Source organism: Schistocerca nitens, chromosome 9 (assembly GCF_023898315.1).
Source record: "Schistocerca nitens isolate TAMUIC-IGC-003100 chromosome 9, iqSchNite1.1, whole genome shotgun sequence".
NCBI lineage: Eukaryota > Metazoa > Arthropoda > Insecta > Orthoptera > Acrididae > Schistocerca > Schistocerca nitens.
In genome coordinates, this window is record NC_064622.1 from 5,408,877 (window position 1) to 5,427,760 (window position 18,884).

Here is an 18,884-nt window from a genome sequence, read left to right on the forward strand (position 1 = left end):
GGAATTGCCAAAGACCACGCTCTTTTCGACGTCAGACGTATCGGTCCGTCTCCGCTTTACGGCAGCGGCTGCACTGTTTTTCGCATCCCCTCCGCTACGCTTTGCATACCCTGCACTGCTAGTGCTGCCACCTTCCGTATGTGAGCAGTTATTGCACGTCGACGTGCAACATAAGCGGCGGTCACATTAACGTGACTCAACCATGTATGAATTTACATTTAATTACTGTTTCTTGCACACATTTTTCTACTTAAACGAAATAGGCCCACTTGCAATTAACTCATTAAGTCCCAAATTAATTTTTAAATAATTGAACTTTTTACTCCTTAATTATGATGAACATAGTGTATGAACCACAATAAGTACAAAAATGGCCAAAGAATATTTATACATGCTGATATAATGGCCGTCCTCAAAATAGGACACTGGGATCTAACAGTATCGTATAGCATACTAAACTGTATTCTAGTCTCAACTATTTATTTCTTGTGAAATGGTACAATCCACTTCACACACAGTATTACACGGCATTTAACACAATATGTTTTTGGTTTTCCATTGCATTTAGCTCTTACACATATTCTTTGCGTGCTTCTTTTGTCAATCATATGACGAATTCCATCAAACCAGATGTCTGGTATCACTCTCAACTGACTTGATGGGTATTCCATTGGACGTCCAATATTCGGTCTTCCAGTGTCCAATTTCAGCTATGTAACTGTAACAGCACGTCTGAAATCCAGTAAATCCTGTGCATTTTTCCCATGTACTAATCTGTAGAAGAGTCAGGAACTTACGAGGGCCATTTCCCGCAAACGTGTAATAGGATGCAGTACCATTTTTTCCCTCTAATTACCGTCGCAAATTTTCCAACTAACCATTCATGGTGGTCAACACCTCCCATGTACGCGTTATACGACTTCAAAACGGCAGGTTTTTGCACTTGTGTCTTCTTACTTCCTTGTCTACTGTAGCGCGTAGCTGCTCCCAAAGGTTCAACTTGGTCAACATTTGTATCAATTGTAACGCATCTGTTGTCGTGCCATCGAACAAATAAGACTTCATCATTCCTGTCGAACTGATAGTCATAGTTTCCCCGAACTGTCTTTTTCAGTTCGTTGCTGCTCAGTAGTGGACAGTTACCGACTCGATTCTCTCTGACAGTCCCAGTTGCTCGAAAACCCAAATTTCTCAGATGAATCAGAAGATCTCAACTAGTGAAGGAATTGTCAAAGTACACACAATGATTCTCGGGCTTTTCAATGCAGTCCAACATGTTTCGGACTACGCTTGATCCCAATAGTAGGTCATCCCTTGCAGTATCTTCTGGATCCTTTCCACAGTATAAATCAAATTTGAAACAGTAGCTACTTGCTCCACAAAGAGACCAGAACTTATAGCCAAATCTAATAGGCTTGCCTCGGATAAACTGTCCATCTGGAACTGTATTATTTACTAATGGGTAACATATTCATAAATATACTTACATAATACACTGTAAATTTCAAAGTAACTTCATATCCTGTAATTAATATATAAAAGAGGGGTTGTTAGTTACCTTAGCAACAAAATCTGGTAAAATTACCACGTTCTAAAAAGAAAATACATCAGCAGTAGCAGAGTTTCATATTGGAACGTGCAGCAATACAAATAACTGAAATGATAACACCAAGTCCCAGTGTCCTATTTCGAGTACCCAAAAATTAATAACAATGGTAAACAATGAATATAACTCCAATTGAGCTAACAATGCAAGTAGTTTAAAAGACACATTGTTGACTATAAATGATCGCAAAAAGATCTTTGCCTCATATTTCAAATATTACTACATTGTCGATAAAGTAAATACCTGTAATAACGAAAAGTGTGCCTTAGTATTCAATAATCAATTAATGGTAGGATTTATCGCTTTTAATTTCCTTTAAGCATACATTTGTTATAAAAAGCATCAACAAATGCGTAGAACAGTAATGGATGCAAATTAATAATTTATTGTGTATTTATAATTATGTGCTCTGTCCTCAAAATAGGACACTGGTACTTAATGGGTTAAAGGTTGGAATGCGATAACAGGACACAGTTTGTACTACGAGGGTCACTCCAAAAGAAATGCACACTATTTTTGTAGAAATACAGTTTTCATTCTGCATGTGTGAAAGTTTTACAGTGTGTAGATACATCCTTCCCGCTTGTTTTGAAACTTAGTTCAACCTGTTCACGTGAGTGGCGCCGTTACAGCATGTCTTCAAGATGGCTGCTACACTTGACATTCGTCAGAAGCAACGTGCTGTCATAGAATTCCTGTGCTACGGAAACGAGACAGTGGGAAACATCCACAAGAGGTTGAGAAAGGTGTATGGAGATGCTGCTGTCGACCGCAGTACAGTTAGTCGGTGGGCAAGCAGGTTACGTGACGAAAACGGGCGCGGCAATATTGAGGATTGTCCTCGCAGCGGCAGGCCTCGTACTGCACACACTCCAGACAATGTGCAGAGAGTTAACGAATTGGTGACTACTGACAGACGCATCACAGTGAACGAATTGTCACGCTACGTTGGGATAGGGGAAGGAAGTGTTTGCAGAATACTGAAAGTGTTGGCGTTAAAAAAGGTTTGTGCCAGCTGGGTTCCCAGGATGTTGACGGTGGCTCACAAAGAAACAAGAAAAACGGTGTGCAGCGAACTTTTGGAACAGTACGAGAATGGTGGAGGTGAATTTCTTGGAAGAATTGTGACAGATGATGAAACATGGCTCCATTATTTTTCACCAGAGACGAAGAGGCAATCAATGGAGTGGCATCATGCAAATTCACCCAAGAAAAAAAATTCAAACCCGCACCTTCTGCTGGGAGAATTATGGCTGCGGTGTTTTTCGATTCCAAAGGACTCTTGCTTGTGAACATCGTGCCAATTGGAACCACCATAAATTCTGATGCATATGTAACGACACTGAAGAAACTTCGAGCTCGACTGAGTGGTGTTCGACCACATCGGCAAAAGCAGGATGTTTTGCTGTTGCACGACAATGAACGGCCACATTTCAGTCAACAAACCATAGAAGCGATCACAAAACTCGGACGGACAACACTGAAACACCCGCTTTACACTCCTGACCTGGCTCCATCTGAAACTGAAAGACACTCTTCGTGGAACAAGGTTTGAAGATGATGAATCCCTTGTGCACGCTTCCGAACAGTGGCTCCAACAGGTTGGTCCAGAATTTTACCGTGCGGGTATAAAGGCGCTGGTTCCAAGATGGCGTAACGCAGTTGAGAGGGATGGAAATTATGTGAAGAAATGAAAATATTGTTCCTAAAGGATGTATCTACACACTGTAAAACTTTCAAACACGTAGAATAAAAGATGGATTTAAAAAAAAATAGTGTGCATTTCTTTTGGAGTGACCCTCGTATATTCCTTCCGAAATTGGTAAAGCATCATCATTTTGCTATTGCAATTTACATAAAAACAGTAGTAGTCCCTACGAATTTCATACTTCACATTTCTTTGCATGTTTTTCAGTAGAAACGGTAGCTTTTGGTGCAGACGTAGGTAACGGAGCCGCGGTCCTATGTTCTAAGGAACGTGTGTTTGCCTTAAATTTGCGTATCATTGTAACAACTTGGGTCCACAGGCCCATTTGCACTGTAAATCCCCGTAGGGCTTGTGGCTTTAATACTTTTATTCCTGTTGAGATAATTGGTACGATCGCTCATGCTGTCTTAAATTCAAGTTTCATTTTACTCTGCCCACTGTGAACCGTTGCGCTAGGTTCGGTAATTTTCTACATACAGTTTTCTGTCAGATCGTATTCTTAAATTCGATTCGTAGGTCTTAACATTGTATGTGCGACGGCATGATTGTTAAATAAGGGCATATCCGGATTTGCTTTCACAGGCAAACCTTTTCCAAACTTAGCGGGAAACTTACTAGATCAACGGAAAGAAGAGAAATAGTAGAAAAGGAACTGTACGGTGCTTTAGCACAGGCTATTAGTGTCACCTGTTGAAAGTTTCACTTCAGGTAACTCCTTAGCTGCTCTCACAAGGTTCAGTAGATGTAGTTTGGATCTTCACACCAAACCCTTTGGTGTGGTGACATAGCCCAGGTTACCCGCTTGTTAGCCAGATGCGCTAACGGCTCAGGAACGGAGCTTGATTTGAAGCAATACTTAAAACAGAAATAGGTTTTTTTATCGTTGTTTTGTTCATGACGCCTGACAGCAAGATGACACGTACCCGACAAAGATAGCTCAGTACAGACTACAGAATACACTTAGTTTCATTGTGAAACACGTCAATAACATCAAAAAACAAATGTAAGAAACGCGTCAGTCGATAATATCTTATCTCTGACATCTAGCAGAAGTTGCGTCATGGCGGGACAAAGAGACTGGAGGTCTTTAGCTCTCACAGTGAGAAAATAACTGGAAATACGTGTGACAAACGCTAGCTAATGAAGTGGTACTTGGGTATATCTTAGACCGACGAATTGGAAACAGCACGACAACCACTACTAGTTGTTTGTTTTCTATACGGACTGATGAAGAGAACTATAAAAACAGAGAACCGAGGAATGTTGATGTACAGGGTGATTCAAAAAGAAAGAACGGATTTAATTGTGTATTACAAACTATAAAAGATCGAAACACATCGCGAATGTCTCTGGAGACAGAGAGCTTCACAGTTTTGACACAGTTGCGCTGTTGTTTGTAGGAGCGTGGCCACACCAAAGGAGAGATAATTTTGTGTGCTGGAATTTGCGCTATGTCAATGTATTGTTCAACAGCAACGTGCATTCCGCCGTCGATTAAGTAAGAAGCCGCCTCTGCAAGAGCAGATTTATGACTTCGTGGAAGTTGTAAGGAAACTTAATAATTTTTTCTTATTGATAAAGCTATAGATAATTATTCGACTCTCATACCAAAGATTCATTTGAATAGCATTTAACACTGACGGACAAAAGAAGATTTACGCTCTTCGTTTATTAGTTTTAGTAATAGCTACCTTTCGTTGTTTTCATGTCCTGGTTATAAGACGTATAAACGAAGTGCTCTGTAATTACAAGTGAAATTGTGCTAAATAATGGAAGCAACTTCTGAAACAATACGATTTTCTCATTTACGGTAGCATGGATTGCAGCTCCTGTAACTCTGGCAGATTATTATTATTTTAATTTTTAATGTAGAACCCAGGTGGAGGCGACGAGCTCGACGACGGCGCTGCTCAACAACAGAGGTAGCCTGCGTGAATGAGTTCTGTTCATGTCTTTCCCTCCGTGGCCGCCAGTCTCAGTTTCATAGTCTAGATCATATTTGCCGCGACATTCAGAACCTGCAATCTTTCGTTTCATGTAATTACGAAGTCCAATTATTTTCTTTCTCAGATGAATAAGTGCATTTTAATCACAGTTCTTTTTATGCCGCCACGGGGAATGATAGTACTTAGAACGTACGTGCCGCTATCCGCATACAACTGAGTGTGTACCGACGTAACTATGCTTATGACTACAGCTAGGATTTTTGCATATTTGCATGATAGTGCATATAAATGCATATTTAAGGGGTTATTGCATATATACATAACTTTTGCATATTTATGCATATATTTTACTTTTGCAGCAATGATTCTTGAAATACAAGTATTTCACCACAATAGTTTAAGAAGAAGAGAACGACCTGAGCAAATTTCTCTTTTATTGCTTTGTTTGAGTAGAATCACTTCTGTCATATTTACAAATCCATAAAAGGGCGCCTAAAAATGAGGCTAGCATAGCAATCAGCAATGAGCGGTTCCTGTACTATAAAAATGTCTCTCGACAGCTTAACGAAAACTAAATAGCGATCAACAGTCATGTGGCAAACCTTTAAAGTTCGATCGGCCATCTCGTCATAAAAGTCAGTACTGTTTGTATTGTGTAACAAACGGAGCCGGCGGCGGCAACAATGACATTTCCAAGAGTGAAAAAGTTCCATTGTCAGTAACTAGTGTGCTGCTCTTCGTGATTTCTGAAGTGTGCGCAGGAGGAGACCATATTACCACAATGCCGAAGGAGAAGAACAGTAAGGCTTATGTACTTCGACAGTGGATTGATGGAAATCCTACTCTAACAACAGATGGAAAAGTTGTATTGTGCCAAGTGTGTGAGAAGCACGTAAGTTCTATTTTTGCTTTCTCAAAGTTGAAAATCAATGTGATTTCCGAGTTAGGCTTTTACTTAATGCAAATAAACTCACTTTATTTTCATACCATTGTTATAGGTGCCTTGTGATAAAAAATACCAGGTTACACAACGTTTACAAACAGCTGCTCATAGAAATTCTGCTAGTAAAAATATCTCCAACAACCAGACAACCTTACCAGCAGCAATTTCTGCAAGCAGAAGTGCAAATGATGGCAATGATAATTTTTCGAAAGATCTCTGCAAAACTTTAGTTTCAGCCAACATCCTTTTCAATAAATTAAATAATGTGGAATTTTGAGGGTTCCTCAAAAAATATACCTAACGAAAAGTTCATGAAGAATCAACAATAAGGAAAAACTATCTTGGCAAAGTTTATGAAGAGGTAAGTTCAAACGTTTATTTAATGAAATTAGTTTGCATGTCAGCTACCCCCATATCCCCCACCCTCCAATAAAGTTTCATTAAAACTTTTCAATTTTTTTAAGAATTTTTAATCTATCACACAAAAATATTTTAAAATCGAAACATAAAATTTCGTATGGCCTGTAGCGTCAACGAGTTTACGATTAAGCAACATTTTTTGTTATACTTATTCTCTTCCCCCCCCCCCCCCCCCCCGCCATTTTACACTTGTGCTCTCCCCCCCCCCCCAAAAAAAAAGTGAGACCCATATTACCATGGCTGTTCTTTACAAATGTTCAATAAAATAATTATTTTCACGTAATACAAGAGATCAGAGATGATATTGGGGATTCAAACGTGTGGTTATCTGTAGATGAAAAGACTGACTCATGTGGGAGATATATTGCCAACGTTGTCGTCGGAAAAATGGCGGAATCTGAACCAGGAACACCTCATCTCATTGTCTCCAGAGCATTGGAGAAAACAAACCATTCTACTATTGCTAGGGTTGTTCGTGATGCATTATGCGTTTTTGTGGCCCACTAAAGAAAACGAGGAAAAACTCCTGGTGATAGTTACAGATGCAGCAGCATAAATGACTAAGGCTGCTAAAGCTTTGCAGGTATTTTATCCCAAGTCAGTTCACATAACTTGTTTAGCACATGCTCTTCACCGACTGGCTGAAGAAATTCGAGCGTATTTTCCAGAAGTAAATGCCTTAATTTCCTCTGTGAAAAAAGTGTTTGTGAAGGCGCCATCAAGAGTAAAATTGTTTACTGAAATGATGCCAGGTATTCGTTTACCCCCACAGCCGATCATCACAAGGTGGGGAACATGGATAGAAGCAGCTCTGTATTACAGTGATCATTTCGAAGTGGCGAAAGGGGTGCTGGACGCGATGGACAGAAACGAAGCAGCAAGTATCCCAGCTGTAATTAGTGTTTGCAGTGAGGAGAGTCTCCAGAGTAAATCAGTCAGTAAACTCCCAACCACAATCACACGCTTGGAAGAAAAAGCAGTGCCTCTATTTTCTGTCCTTGATGTCTACGAAACAGCTGTCGTCGGAGACATACCAGGAGAAATAGTAAAGTGTCTTCGCAATATAATTGAGAAAACTGAAGCAAGGGATCCAGGTTTAATGTTTCTTCGGGATGTGAATAAGGTGTTACAAGGAGAATCTGAAAAAACAGCTTAATGGCTATTCTGTAAGTGACATAGCCTCTTTTCGGTACTCTCCTGTGACTTCGTGTGATGTAGAGAACTCTTTCTCTTCGTATAAAAACATTTTAAGTGACAGAAGGAAATCATTTCTTCCAGAAAACTGTGAAAAATATTTGTTTATTGCAATAAAAGCAACTGATGCTAAAATAGACTAAGAGAAAGAGACAAACAGACAGTAGTAAATATTAACTTTGTTAATTAATGTTTTAAGAATAATTGTATAATCAGATTACTTTAGGAGGATTAAAAGATCTGAGAAAGTTGAAATAATGAATTTTATTTATCGTGCATATTTTAAAGTTTTTAGGGCATATTTATCAGATTCTTAATGCATGTATGCATGCATACATTCATACTTTTCAGCGCATATAAATCCGAGCACTACTTATGACCCATTTCCCTTACAGTATTAATTCTTATTTTGAGCCACTCACTCACGAATGTACGTGCCCCCTTGTTTTGTGTAGTCAGGTGTATTCCTTAATAACGTTACTTTTAATATTCAGTGGCTTCGTTTACACAATTGACCTCTGCCTCTGTCGCAACGGCGCTTCGCGTGAAATATTTATTACGCGACATTCATACTAACTCTCATTTCAAAATTACGACACCGGTTGACTAAGTTTTTAACAATTTAACGGGGCGGTTACAAAGTTTGTTGTATATGCAAGGGAAAGGGCACTGGTCGACCCCACACGTCTGATGACAATGTCGAACACATCCGAGCCCTCGGGTGTCCACAAGGCGAGCAGGCCAGCAACTTCAGTTCCCTCAAACAGCGGTGCGACGTGTCCTGAATCACGTCCGCGTATGCGGCCTCACAAGTTGCAGTTACTGCAGCAAATGCAACCCGGCTACCATAGCAGAAGATACCAATTTCGATTTAATATGGCAGAGGGCACTTTTTCCGAACGGCTCGCCTTTTCAGACGAATCAACGTTTATCTGTGGGGTAAAGTGAATCACCATAATGTAAAAAATTGGGGATCACGAAATCCTGTCGCCGTTGTCGAACGTGAAAAAGACTCACTGAAACTGAATGTGTTTTGCGCCGTTTCTGTTCACAAAGTGCACGGACCTTTCTTTTTTGCGGGCGAAACTGTGACAGGACTGACACACTGCAACACTGGCTGTTTCATCAACTTCACGAAGGCGCCAATGATTTCAGTTTTGAGCAAGACAGCGCCGTTCCTCACTTTCACGTTGAGGTGTGGCTTTATCTTAACAACAGCATCTCACAACGTTGGACTGGAAGAGGTTGACAGCAAGATCTTGTTCACTGTTTTTGCCTCCCACGTCACCAGTCCTCATATCTTACGAATTTTTTTCTATGTGTTTACTTAAAAGACAGAGTCTTCATCCCACCTATGTTAGCTACTCCTCAAAAGCTGAGAAATCGAATTGTCGATTCAATAAACAGAGACGTGTTGATTCGTATGTGGAGTGAAATGGACTACAGTTTCGATGTTTCTCTAGCAACGCACGGTGCTGACGTTGAGTGTATGGTACAACGCTTCTTTCTTTTTGAATCACTTTGTATTATGTGAGGTGTCATGTCTGGTTCCTGATATGTTTGCAGCAGTGATCAACAGAAACAAATCGTCAGTAAGAGTGTAAATGTCGTGTGACTAGGGCCTCCCGCCGGGTACACCGTTCGCCGGGTGCAATTCTTTCGATTTGACGCCGCTTCGGCGATGGGGATGAAATGATGATCATTAGGACAACACAATATCCAGTCCCTGAGCAGAGAAAATCTCCGACCCAGCCGGAATCGAACCCGGGCCCTTAGGATCGACATTCTGTCGCGTTGACCACTCAGCTACTGGGGGCGGACGTCAGTAACAGTGAACAAGGCAAAATACGTTTTTATGAAAGAAGAACCAAACTTACAGAAACGCAACTATACGGTTAGCAGACTATGCTGTCTCTACGTAGGTTGTTTACCTGTGGCTGTACCTAGGCGAAGAATTAGTTTTCCAATAGCACATCACCAATGGAACCCCAAAACTGTCTAAAGCGATGCATAGCTTAAAATCGACAGGAACTGCCACCTACAGAATATCGCTTCTGGCTCTCATGACCCACCACAATGCTATTCCTATGGCCACCAAAAGCTTTGCGGCCGAAGCGAGGGCCACCAGCTTAGCTAGCTTCGATGTAGGAATATCTTGTGGAAGATGTAGACCGATGTGTTTCAAGGCTTTCCGGAGCATTTCGAACCACTACAGTAAAGTCGCTGCTTGTGATTTTGTACTTATTGCCAATTGGTATTCTGCTGCCTGTTATTGGCTCATGATGGGCAATCAGGACAATACCAGATTCAAAGAAAAGCAACGAAAGATGACAAATATTACTTTCGGAAACAATACTTCCGAAAGTTGGCAATATATGCTTAAAAACAAGTGATTAAGTCATCAAACAAATAAAATATTTGTACATTATGAAAGAAAGCACACACGACACTGGGGTAATATTCTACAATAATTATTAATAATTTCACAAATCGGTTTTCGGCTCTTATTCCATCATCAGATACAAATATAAATGTGTGGTGGAGTGAAACTGTTGTAAGATCAAAGGTTTCAAATGAGTGCACCTACCGAATATCTCCCTTTCCAAAGATGAAAATTGTTAATGTTAGATTTGGGAATAAAACGAGAGTAATTATTTCAGTGAAAATGCCATGTAAGGTTATTTAATCGAGATAAAATATGTGACACAATAACTGACGAACTACTGAATAAATTAGAAATGTTCTTAGAAAAAAATGACTTTAACAATAAACTTCAGTGACATAGTCCAAGGGTGTGACTTAACAAAATTATCTTGTCTTTAATAGGTCCTAAATTACAAACAGATAAGATTAGTAGTCAGATTAAGCAGGTAAGTAAAGCAGCTGTGATTGTAGAAAATAAAATTCTTTTGCCAGGACAAGAAAAATTATAGTAACTGGAATAAAGAAAAAAATTGGAGCACGTGTGTAAGAGGGGTAATTTACAACGTAGCCTGGTAGTATCTGCAGACTGATTCAGGCTATGTTGTAAGTGACCCCTCTGACTCACCTGCCCCACTTTTTCCTTTATTTCAGTTACTGTAATTTCTCTTGTCCTGGTAGAAAATACTTTATGTGATCACTGCTGCTTCACTTACCTGCCTAATCTCACTAGTATATCTTATATATAATTTAGGACCTGTTAAAGACAAGATTATTTTCTTCAGTCACACCCTTGGATCATGTGACCGAAGTTTTCTGTTCAACTTATTTTCTTCTAAGAACAGTTCGTTAGTTAGTGTGTCACATATCTTATTTCAGTTAAATAATCTTACATCACATTTACACTGAAATAATTACTCTCGTTTTATCCCTAAGTATAGCATCTATAATTTTTATCTCTCGAAATGGAGATACTCGGTAGACATACTCATTTAAAAACTTTGACCTTACAAAAATTTCGCTCCACGACGTATTTTTCTTCGTACCTGAAGATAGCGTAACAGCCGAAAACAGATCTGTTAAATAAATAATGACTGTTGTAGAATATTACACCAGTGTCGTGTGTGTTTTTATTCATACTGTATAAAATATTTTATAACTTGCCATTTTTAGTAAATTTTGACTTGTTCATCGCTATGAGGGAACTGTATAATAATGTATTCTGGCTGAAATTTCTTGTTAGTATTGATCTCTGTATTGCACTGGTAGCTGCTTGTGTTCCATGTGCTTTGCTCACACTATTATCAGGTGACCTGTTTACACCTTACCGTATACGTATGCAGCCGTCCTTGTCGGCTTCTGATACCTTGTAATGTTATTTTTCAACATGAGCCTGATTAACGCATTTTTGTCAAAGAGTGTGTCTATAGTTGCGTGCCTGTGTTTCCATCTTCATCATATATAAGGTGTTACTGTTCGAGTTTCGTAAGTACTGCAGTAGAATGCCCTCCCCATTTACATTTTATTTTTGTGATTGTAGTTATATTTGTGACTCATGCTCCAGTTATGATCATGGTTTATAGACGATATCGGTGGTACAACAAAAGAACCAAATACAGCTTTGTCTTATGAATTTTACAATAGAAATAATTGTGTTTGCTCAAAGTGACTCCCATCTAAAAACAAATTTAAATGTAACTATGTTTAATCATGTGTGGCCAATTGAAAGTAAAGTGTTGCTTGCACAGTATTACTTTTAAGTTTTTCGGATTATTTCGAACTTCATTTAGTAAGGGCTTCGTTAATTTTATTTGCGATATCTTGAACTGCTTTGCTTCATTAGGAAGGGGGGGGGGGGAGGGGGGGCGTGACGGCGTGATTACATGTTTGATCTGTTTAGTCCGACATTGTTGAGGCCCACCCATATCACTCACGTTGTGCTACAGTGACTGATGGATCTGGTCCCATATCCGAAGGAGACGAACGAGCATAGATCGCACAGCCCCGTACAGCATCGACATAAAGGAAAAGAGAAGCAGCCAAAATCCGAACAACGCAGCAGTTTTGAAGATGGGACACACGGCTCCTTACACAGTTCGCAATCGACCTGCCATTTATTGCTCATATATAGAATCGGAATAAGAGCTACGTAGAGTTATTGTGCAACATGCTGAACATAACGATCACACCACTGTAACAAAAAATTGAAATAATTAAATGGCCTCTCCCATTGAGCTAGCTCTCGTCATTTCTATAGTCGTGCTGGTTTCAGATACAATGAACGACTACAAATGTAGACTTTGACGACCATGCTGATTACTCTTCAAATCGGTAGCTATCTGACTCACAGGTGACCACCGATCGCCCAATATGGCTCTGCGGGGATGACGCGGCCGTCCGCTCGTAAACACTTGCAGTCATCATATTACTTGCGTGTTAACTTTGTCTCTGCCATGTTAGAGATCCACCCTAGACAGTGCTGACATCGGAAACCAGAATTATTGTGTAACCCTGATTATGTTTCAACCCGTGCCCTTTGCACCGATTACTATCCCACGTTCGAATTTAGTTAACCCGGGGCCCGTTTCGATGTCGACTACACACTTGCCTGTGACAAGCTGGTCAGATATCGTCTCTGTAATTAGGCCATAGGCTGCATCTAGCAGCAACATTCGGGCGCCACACACAGCAGCTCTTCTGGTAGGACAACCCATTCCGTGACGTTTGGCTACTCGGTTCAGTCCGTGCACAATTCGTACGGCGCATGCGTCGTGTACCAGTCCACCCAGCAGGACAAGCGAAGCAGATGTGGTAGTCCTGGATCCTAGAACTGGAAATTCGATTCCCTTTTTGGAAGAAATTTTCTGTCACCGGAGTACCTGGGAAGCTGAGGTGTGTGACTTAAGTTTTTTTGTACCAGAATGCGTGCCAGTGCCCGAAGCTTCAGACCCAACCTCTCGGCAGTCTCGTTGAGTCACACTTGATGATGATCCGTCTATCGGATGACGACGTTAGGTTCGGACCCCTTTCAGCTTTTCCAGAGTAGTAACACGTGTGCTGGCACCGAAGCGCACACGTTCCCTTCTTTTTAACCGTTGTTGGTGCAAAACACCACCACACAGTCACAACACTGCACAGACACTCTCACGAGGCACCATGCGATACCCTCCTCAACAGGCAGTCGGGAGGAATTCAGCCCAAACGACCTTCACTGTGGCTTCGTCCAAAATAAGCCCTGCCTCCCCGCTCTGCTTCCAAAGTTCAGCAATAAGCTCTGGAACAATGGAACAATTTTCTGATAGGGGTGAGCTTCAAAACTCTAATAACCTTTCTGTTGGTAGGACGCAACAAACATCATTGTTAACATTTTATTTTCAAATCATCAATCCCTGTCGACCTAGACTGGCCATAATCAGTTGCTTTGAATGAAGACAGCAAATTGTGATCACAATGATGCATAATACTTTCATTTTGTGGTTTGATGAGGGCCAGTGTAGGCCAAAACCAGTTATTATTTTCAAGCGTTTTGTGTCTGCGCCTAAAGGAGAATAAAGGATTGAAAATTTAACCAATCACATTCTCTGATAACAAAAAATGTTCAAATGTGTGTGAAATCTTATGGGACATAAGTGCTTCCGCCGGGACCAGCCGCACAGTCCATGACTGCAACGCCATAGACGGCTCGGCTAATCCCGCGCGGCTGTGTTGACAAAATTCCACAACATTCCCAGTACTTTCGTTTACAATAAGTGTTGCACTGTAAAACGTTGCGCTACTTATCTGATAAAGAACTCAGGAAAGTATCTGAGCGGACGTGATATTTAATACAGGGTGTTACAAAAAGGTACGGCCAAACTTTCAGGAAACATTCCTCACAGACAAATAAAGGAAAGTTATGTGGACATGTGTCCGGAAACGCTTAATTTCCATGTTAGAGCTCATTTTAGTTTCGTCAGTATGTACTGTACTTCCTCGATTCACCGCCAGTTGGCCCACTTGAAGGAAGGTAATGTTGACTTCGGTGCTTGTGTTGACATACGACTCATTGCTCTACAATACTAGCATCAAGCACATCAGTACGTAGCCTCAACAGGTTAGTGTTCATCACGAACGTGGTTTTGCAGTCAGTGCAATGTTTACAAATGCGGAGTTGGCAGATGCCCATTTGATGTATGGATTAGCACGGGGCAATAGCCGTGGCGCAGTACGTTTGTATCGAGACAGATTTCCAGAACGAAGGTGTCCCGACAGGAAGACGTTCGAAACAATTGATCGGCGTCTTAGGGAGCACGGAACATTCCAGCCTACGACTCGCGACTGGGGAAGACCTAGAACGACGAGGACATCTGCAATGGACGAGGCAATTCTTCGTGCAGTTGACGATAACCCTAATGTCAGCGTCAGAGAAGTTGCTGCTGTACAAGGTAACGTTGACCACGTCACTGTATGCAGAGTGCTACGGGAGAACCAGTTGTTTCCGTACCATGTACAGCGTGTGCAGGCACTATCAGCAGGTGATTGGCCTCCACGGGTACATTTCTGCAAATGGTTCATCCAACAATGTGTCAATCCTCATTTCAGTGCAAGTGTTCTCTTTACGGATGAGGCTTCATTCCAACGTGATCAAATTGTAAATTTTCACAATCAACATGTGTGGGCTGACGAGAATCCGCATGCAATTGTGCAATCACGTCATCAACACAGATTTTCTGTGAACGTTTGGGCAGGCTTTGTTAGTGATGTCTTGATTGGGCCCCATGTTCTTCCACCTACGCTCAATGGAGCACGTTATCATGATTTCATACGGGATGCTCTACCTGTGCTGCTAGAACATGTGCCTTTACAAGTACGACACAACATGTGGTTCATGCACGATGGAGCTCCTGCACATTTCAGTCGAAGTGTTCGTACGCTTCTCAACAACAGATTCGGTGACCGATGGATTGGTAGAGGCGGACCAATTCCATGGTCTCCACGCTCTCCTGACCTCAATCATCCTGACTTTCATTTATGGGGGCATTTGAAAGCTCTTGTCTACGCAACCCCGGTACCAAATGTATAGACTCTTCGTGCTCGTATTGTGGACGCCATTCTCCAGGGCTGCATCAGGGCATCAGGGATTCCACGCGACGGAGGGTGGATGCATGTGTCCTCGCTAACAGAGGACATTTTGAACATTTCCTGTAACAAAGAGTTTGAAGTCACGCTGGTACGTTCTGTTGCTGTGTGTTTCCATTCCATGATTAATGTGATTTGAAGAGAAGTAATAAAATGAGCTCTAACATGGAAAGTAAGCGTTTCCAGACACATGGCCACATAACATATTTTCTTTCTTTGTGCGTGAGGAATGTTTCCTGAAAGTTTGGCCGTACCTTTTTTGTAACACCCTGTGTAGAGCAATCAACTAGTGTACAGTCACGCTTAGTAAAGTGATTACCGAGTGCGGTGACGCAGTGGTTAGAGCCCTGGACTCAGATTAGGGAGAACGACTGTTCAAATCTGCGTCTGGCCATCCAGATTTGGATTTTCCGTTATTTCCCTAAATCGCTGTAGGCAAATGACGGGATGGTTTCTTTTGAAAGGGCTCGGGCGATTTCCTTCCCCCTCCTTGACACAATCCAAGTTTGTGCTGCGTCTTTAATGACCTCGATATCGACTGGACGCTAAACCCAATCTTCCTTCTTTCCTCCGTTTTTTCTTTCCTTCCTGCAAACTAATTCGTGGGTCAGGCAAGGCTTCTACCATCGATCTGCTTTAAATCCCTCGCAACTAGGAAATTTGGCCTCCAAGAGATGTACAATCACTGGCACATTTACGAGTATGAGGACGGAACGAATTTCATTTCTCTACGCCGAGCGTTGAGACTTAAATAGCTAATCGTCCTTCTTACCGTTAAAGTATTATTTCATGGATTCGTGTCGTTTTACAAATGAAAACTTGGTATGACGGTACGCATCGTCCAGTGTTGACATACGGAGTAGTCAAATGGAAACGACTGAGATTGAAGAAGGTGAGTAAACTGTCTGTTATTTGCGAGTAATCGCCGTAACTGTTAATACATTATCCCATCGTGAGGCAAGACGTCAATGCGTAGATGGAAAAATATTTGCAGTTGCCTACGGAACCATGATTGTACTTACGCACGCACCTCTCCGTCCGAAGCAAATCGACGGTCACGAGAGCCTTTCTTCAGGGTTCCAAAAATAAGGAAATCGCGAAGGAACAACTCGGAACCGTTTGGAAGTCGTGTAAGGGCTTCCCAGCGAAACTTCCGCAGCGTGATCGTAAAAACATTGGCAAAGTATGGGCTCGCCCACTTTACAAATAGCAAACAGGTTACTTATTTTTAGCGTCCGGTGCCTCAGCCTGTAAAAATGGCTGCCTTATAGGGTCCGTTTGTTGCCCGAATGTCTGTCCGACTGTTAAGATCCGTTTTTCTCAGGAACGGACAGAGGCGTCAAGTTGAAAGTTACGTCACACACTAGGGTCTACGATGCCTCGGAGAAGTAAGGAACTGGAGCTTCTGAGACAAAGCAATCAAAAGATACGACCATTTATGTGACGTATTTTGCTGCTCGAAAACTCAATTATCAAAACGTATAGGGTAGTTGCCGTTGATCTGGAATCATGAACTTTGGCAAGAAGCAAGATTTCACGGTTACAAGCAAAGAAAAAATACAAAAATTGTACATTTGTAATAATATCACACCGAAAATTATTTTTTGTCATTTGTTATCAGGCTGTGTGTCTGTCCGTCAGCCCGTCTGTTAAGACGACTTTACATCAGGCACGGGTAGGCCTACCAGCTTGAGATTTATGTCACTTACTGAGGCCAACAGTACCTTAGCGGTGTACCGATATGAATCTTCTAAGTCAGTGCAATAAAAAAATACGGCGGTTTAAGTTACACGTTTTGATACTCGCAAACGTATCGACACCTATATGGTACTTCCCGTTGACCTAATATCGTGATGAAATATGGTGAGAAGCAAGGTTCGACAGTCCAAGGAAAGGAAAAACACACACACACACACACACACACACACACACACACACACACACACACACAGAAAATTGTTACTTTGTAATTACGTCAAGCGAAAAAAGTATTTCGTTTTGATATTTGTTGTCCGACTTTCAAATTAAAATTGAAACATTAGTCTAAGTGTTGGTATTCCTGGGACCGACATCTTGGCAGTATCAACGTCGATAGCAGGTAAAAATCGTCCAGATTCTCGAGATGGGTGAACTGTCTTTACAACACCGATCTCGTTCCTGCAGTACACGGGGAAAGCTACTCTCGAATCTCTGCGTGCTATGTCAAATTCTGACGACGTCACACATTTGCAGCTCGTGCATCTGGGCGGCACATTCCCACTCCAGATGAAGCACCGAATCCACCTGCGAACCACTGGCTGCGGGGTGCAGATGCGCGGCGGCTGACGTACCGTTGGGCGCGGCAGCTCGGGTGGCGACGACGGCCGAGCAGAGGACGGCGAACGCCAGAAGAGCGCGCGGCGGCGCCATGTCTGCAGGCAGAAGACGGTGGGCAGTGGTCGGCGGTCCCACCTCTCCAGAGGCGCACTGGCGCGCGCGGCCAACCGCTGCCGCAGCTGGCGCCTTATCTCGGCTTATCTCGGCTTATCACGCGTCGCGTCGCCCGCTTATCCGCGGCGCAATCTCCAGCGCTCTGCGTGGGTCGCGAGCGCGCGTATCAGCTGCGATCGCTGGCCTGGTCGCCATTACAATTGCGACACGAGGAAGGACGACAAGTAACAACACGTTACGTACCGCGTATATGCGGCACAGTAGGAAGAGTAAACGACTAAATCTGTTGCTGATTTGGCGGTATCGTAATTTACGACACAGAGCTGCCATTTCTGACAGCAGCGATGGCCCAAGGTCGGTTGAACATAGAATCGAACTGATAGGGGGAGGTCAGGGCGTTCGGATCGCTGTTTCACTTCAAAATTTGTACACTTTTAACAGTCCATCAGGACAACATAATGGGCAAGTAGTAAGGTGCACTACTCGGGCGGTTTCGAGAAAAATCGCAAGGGAGGTTTTACGTGTTAATGATGTACCGGCCCACTGCAACCCCGAACACGGGCTAGCGGCGATCGTGTGGTTAGCGTTCAAGCTCCGTAATCCGTGGATCGCTCGATCGAGTCCCACAAATTTTTTTTTAATTTACATTTTTTCTAGTGGTATTACAGAAACATCCCCCAGGCTGTGGCTAAGCCATGTCTCCGCAGTATCCTTTCTTTCAGGAGTGCTAGTTCTGCAAGTTTCGCAGGAGAGCTTCTGTAAAGACTGGAAGGTAGGAGACGAGATACTGGCAGAAGTAAAGCTGTGAGGACGGGGCGTGAGTCGTGCTTGGGTAGCTCAGTTGGTAGAGCACTTGCCCGCGAAAGGCAAAGGTCCCGAGTTCGAGTGTCGGTCGGCCATACAGTTTTAATCTGCCAGGGAGTTTCACTAGTGGTATTATTTGGTACATATTACATTTGCAATATGCAGAAAAGACACGTGTATTCGCATGAACTTTTATTTAACATCCAATGTTATTTGGCTTTTTACTAATTTTTATTATTACGACAAATATCATGCGCCTTTTATTTCTAATAGGCAAGTTATAACCTGTATCAA

General features: G+C 42.1%; 1 protein-coding gene across 39 annotated transcripts in view; it reads right to left on the minus strand.

The window, feature by feature from the left end:
- Positions 1–17,809, minus strand: part of LOC126203575 (mucin-2-like) — a 366,840-nt gene extending 349,031 nt beyond the window's left edge. For all 39 annotated transcript variants that reach the window (XM_049937906.1, XM_049937910.1, XM_049937908.1 and 36 more), the window contains exon 1: positions 17,687–17,809. In XM_049937906.1, the coding sequence (XP_049793863.1) occupies positions 17,687–17,765 (79 nt within the window). In that variant the 5' untranslated portion in view covers positions 17,766–17,809. The remainder of the gene's footprint in view (positions 1–17,686) is intronic.
- Positions 17,810–18,884: the final 1,075 nt, after the last annotated feature.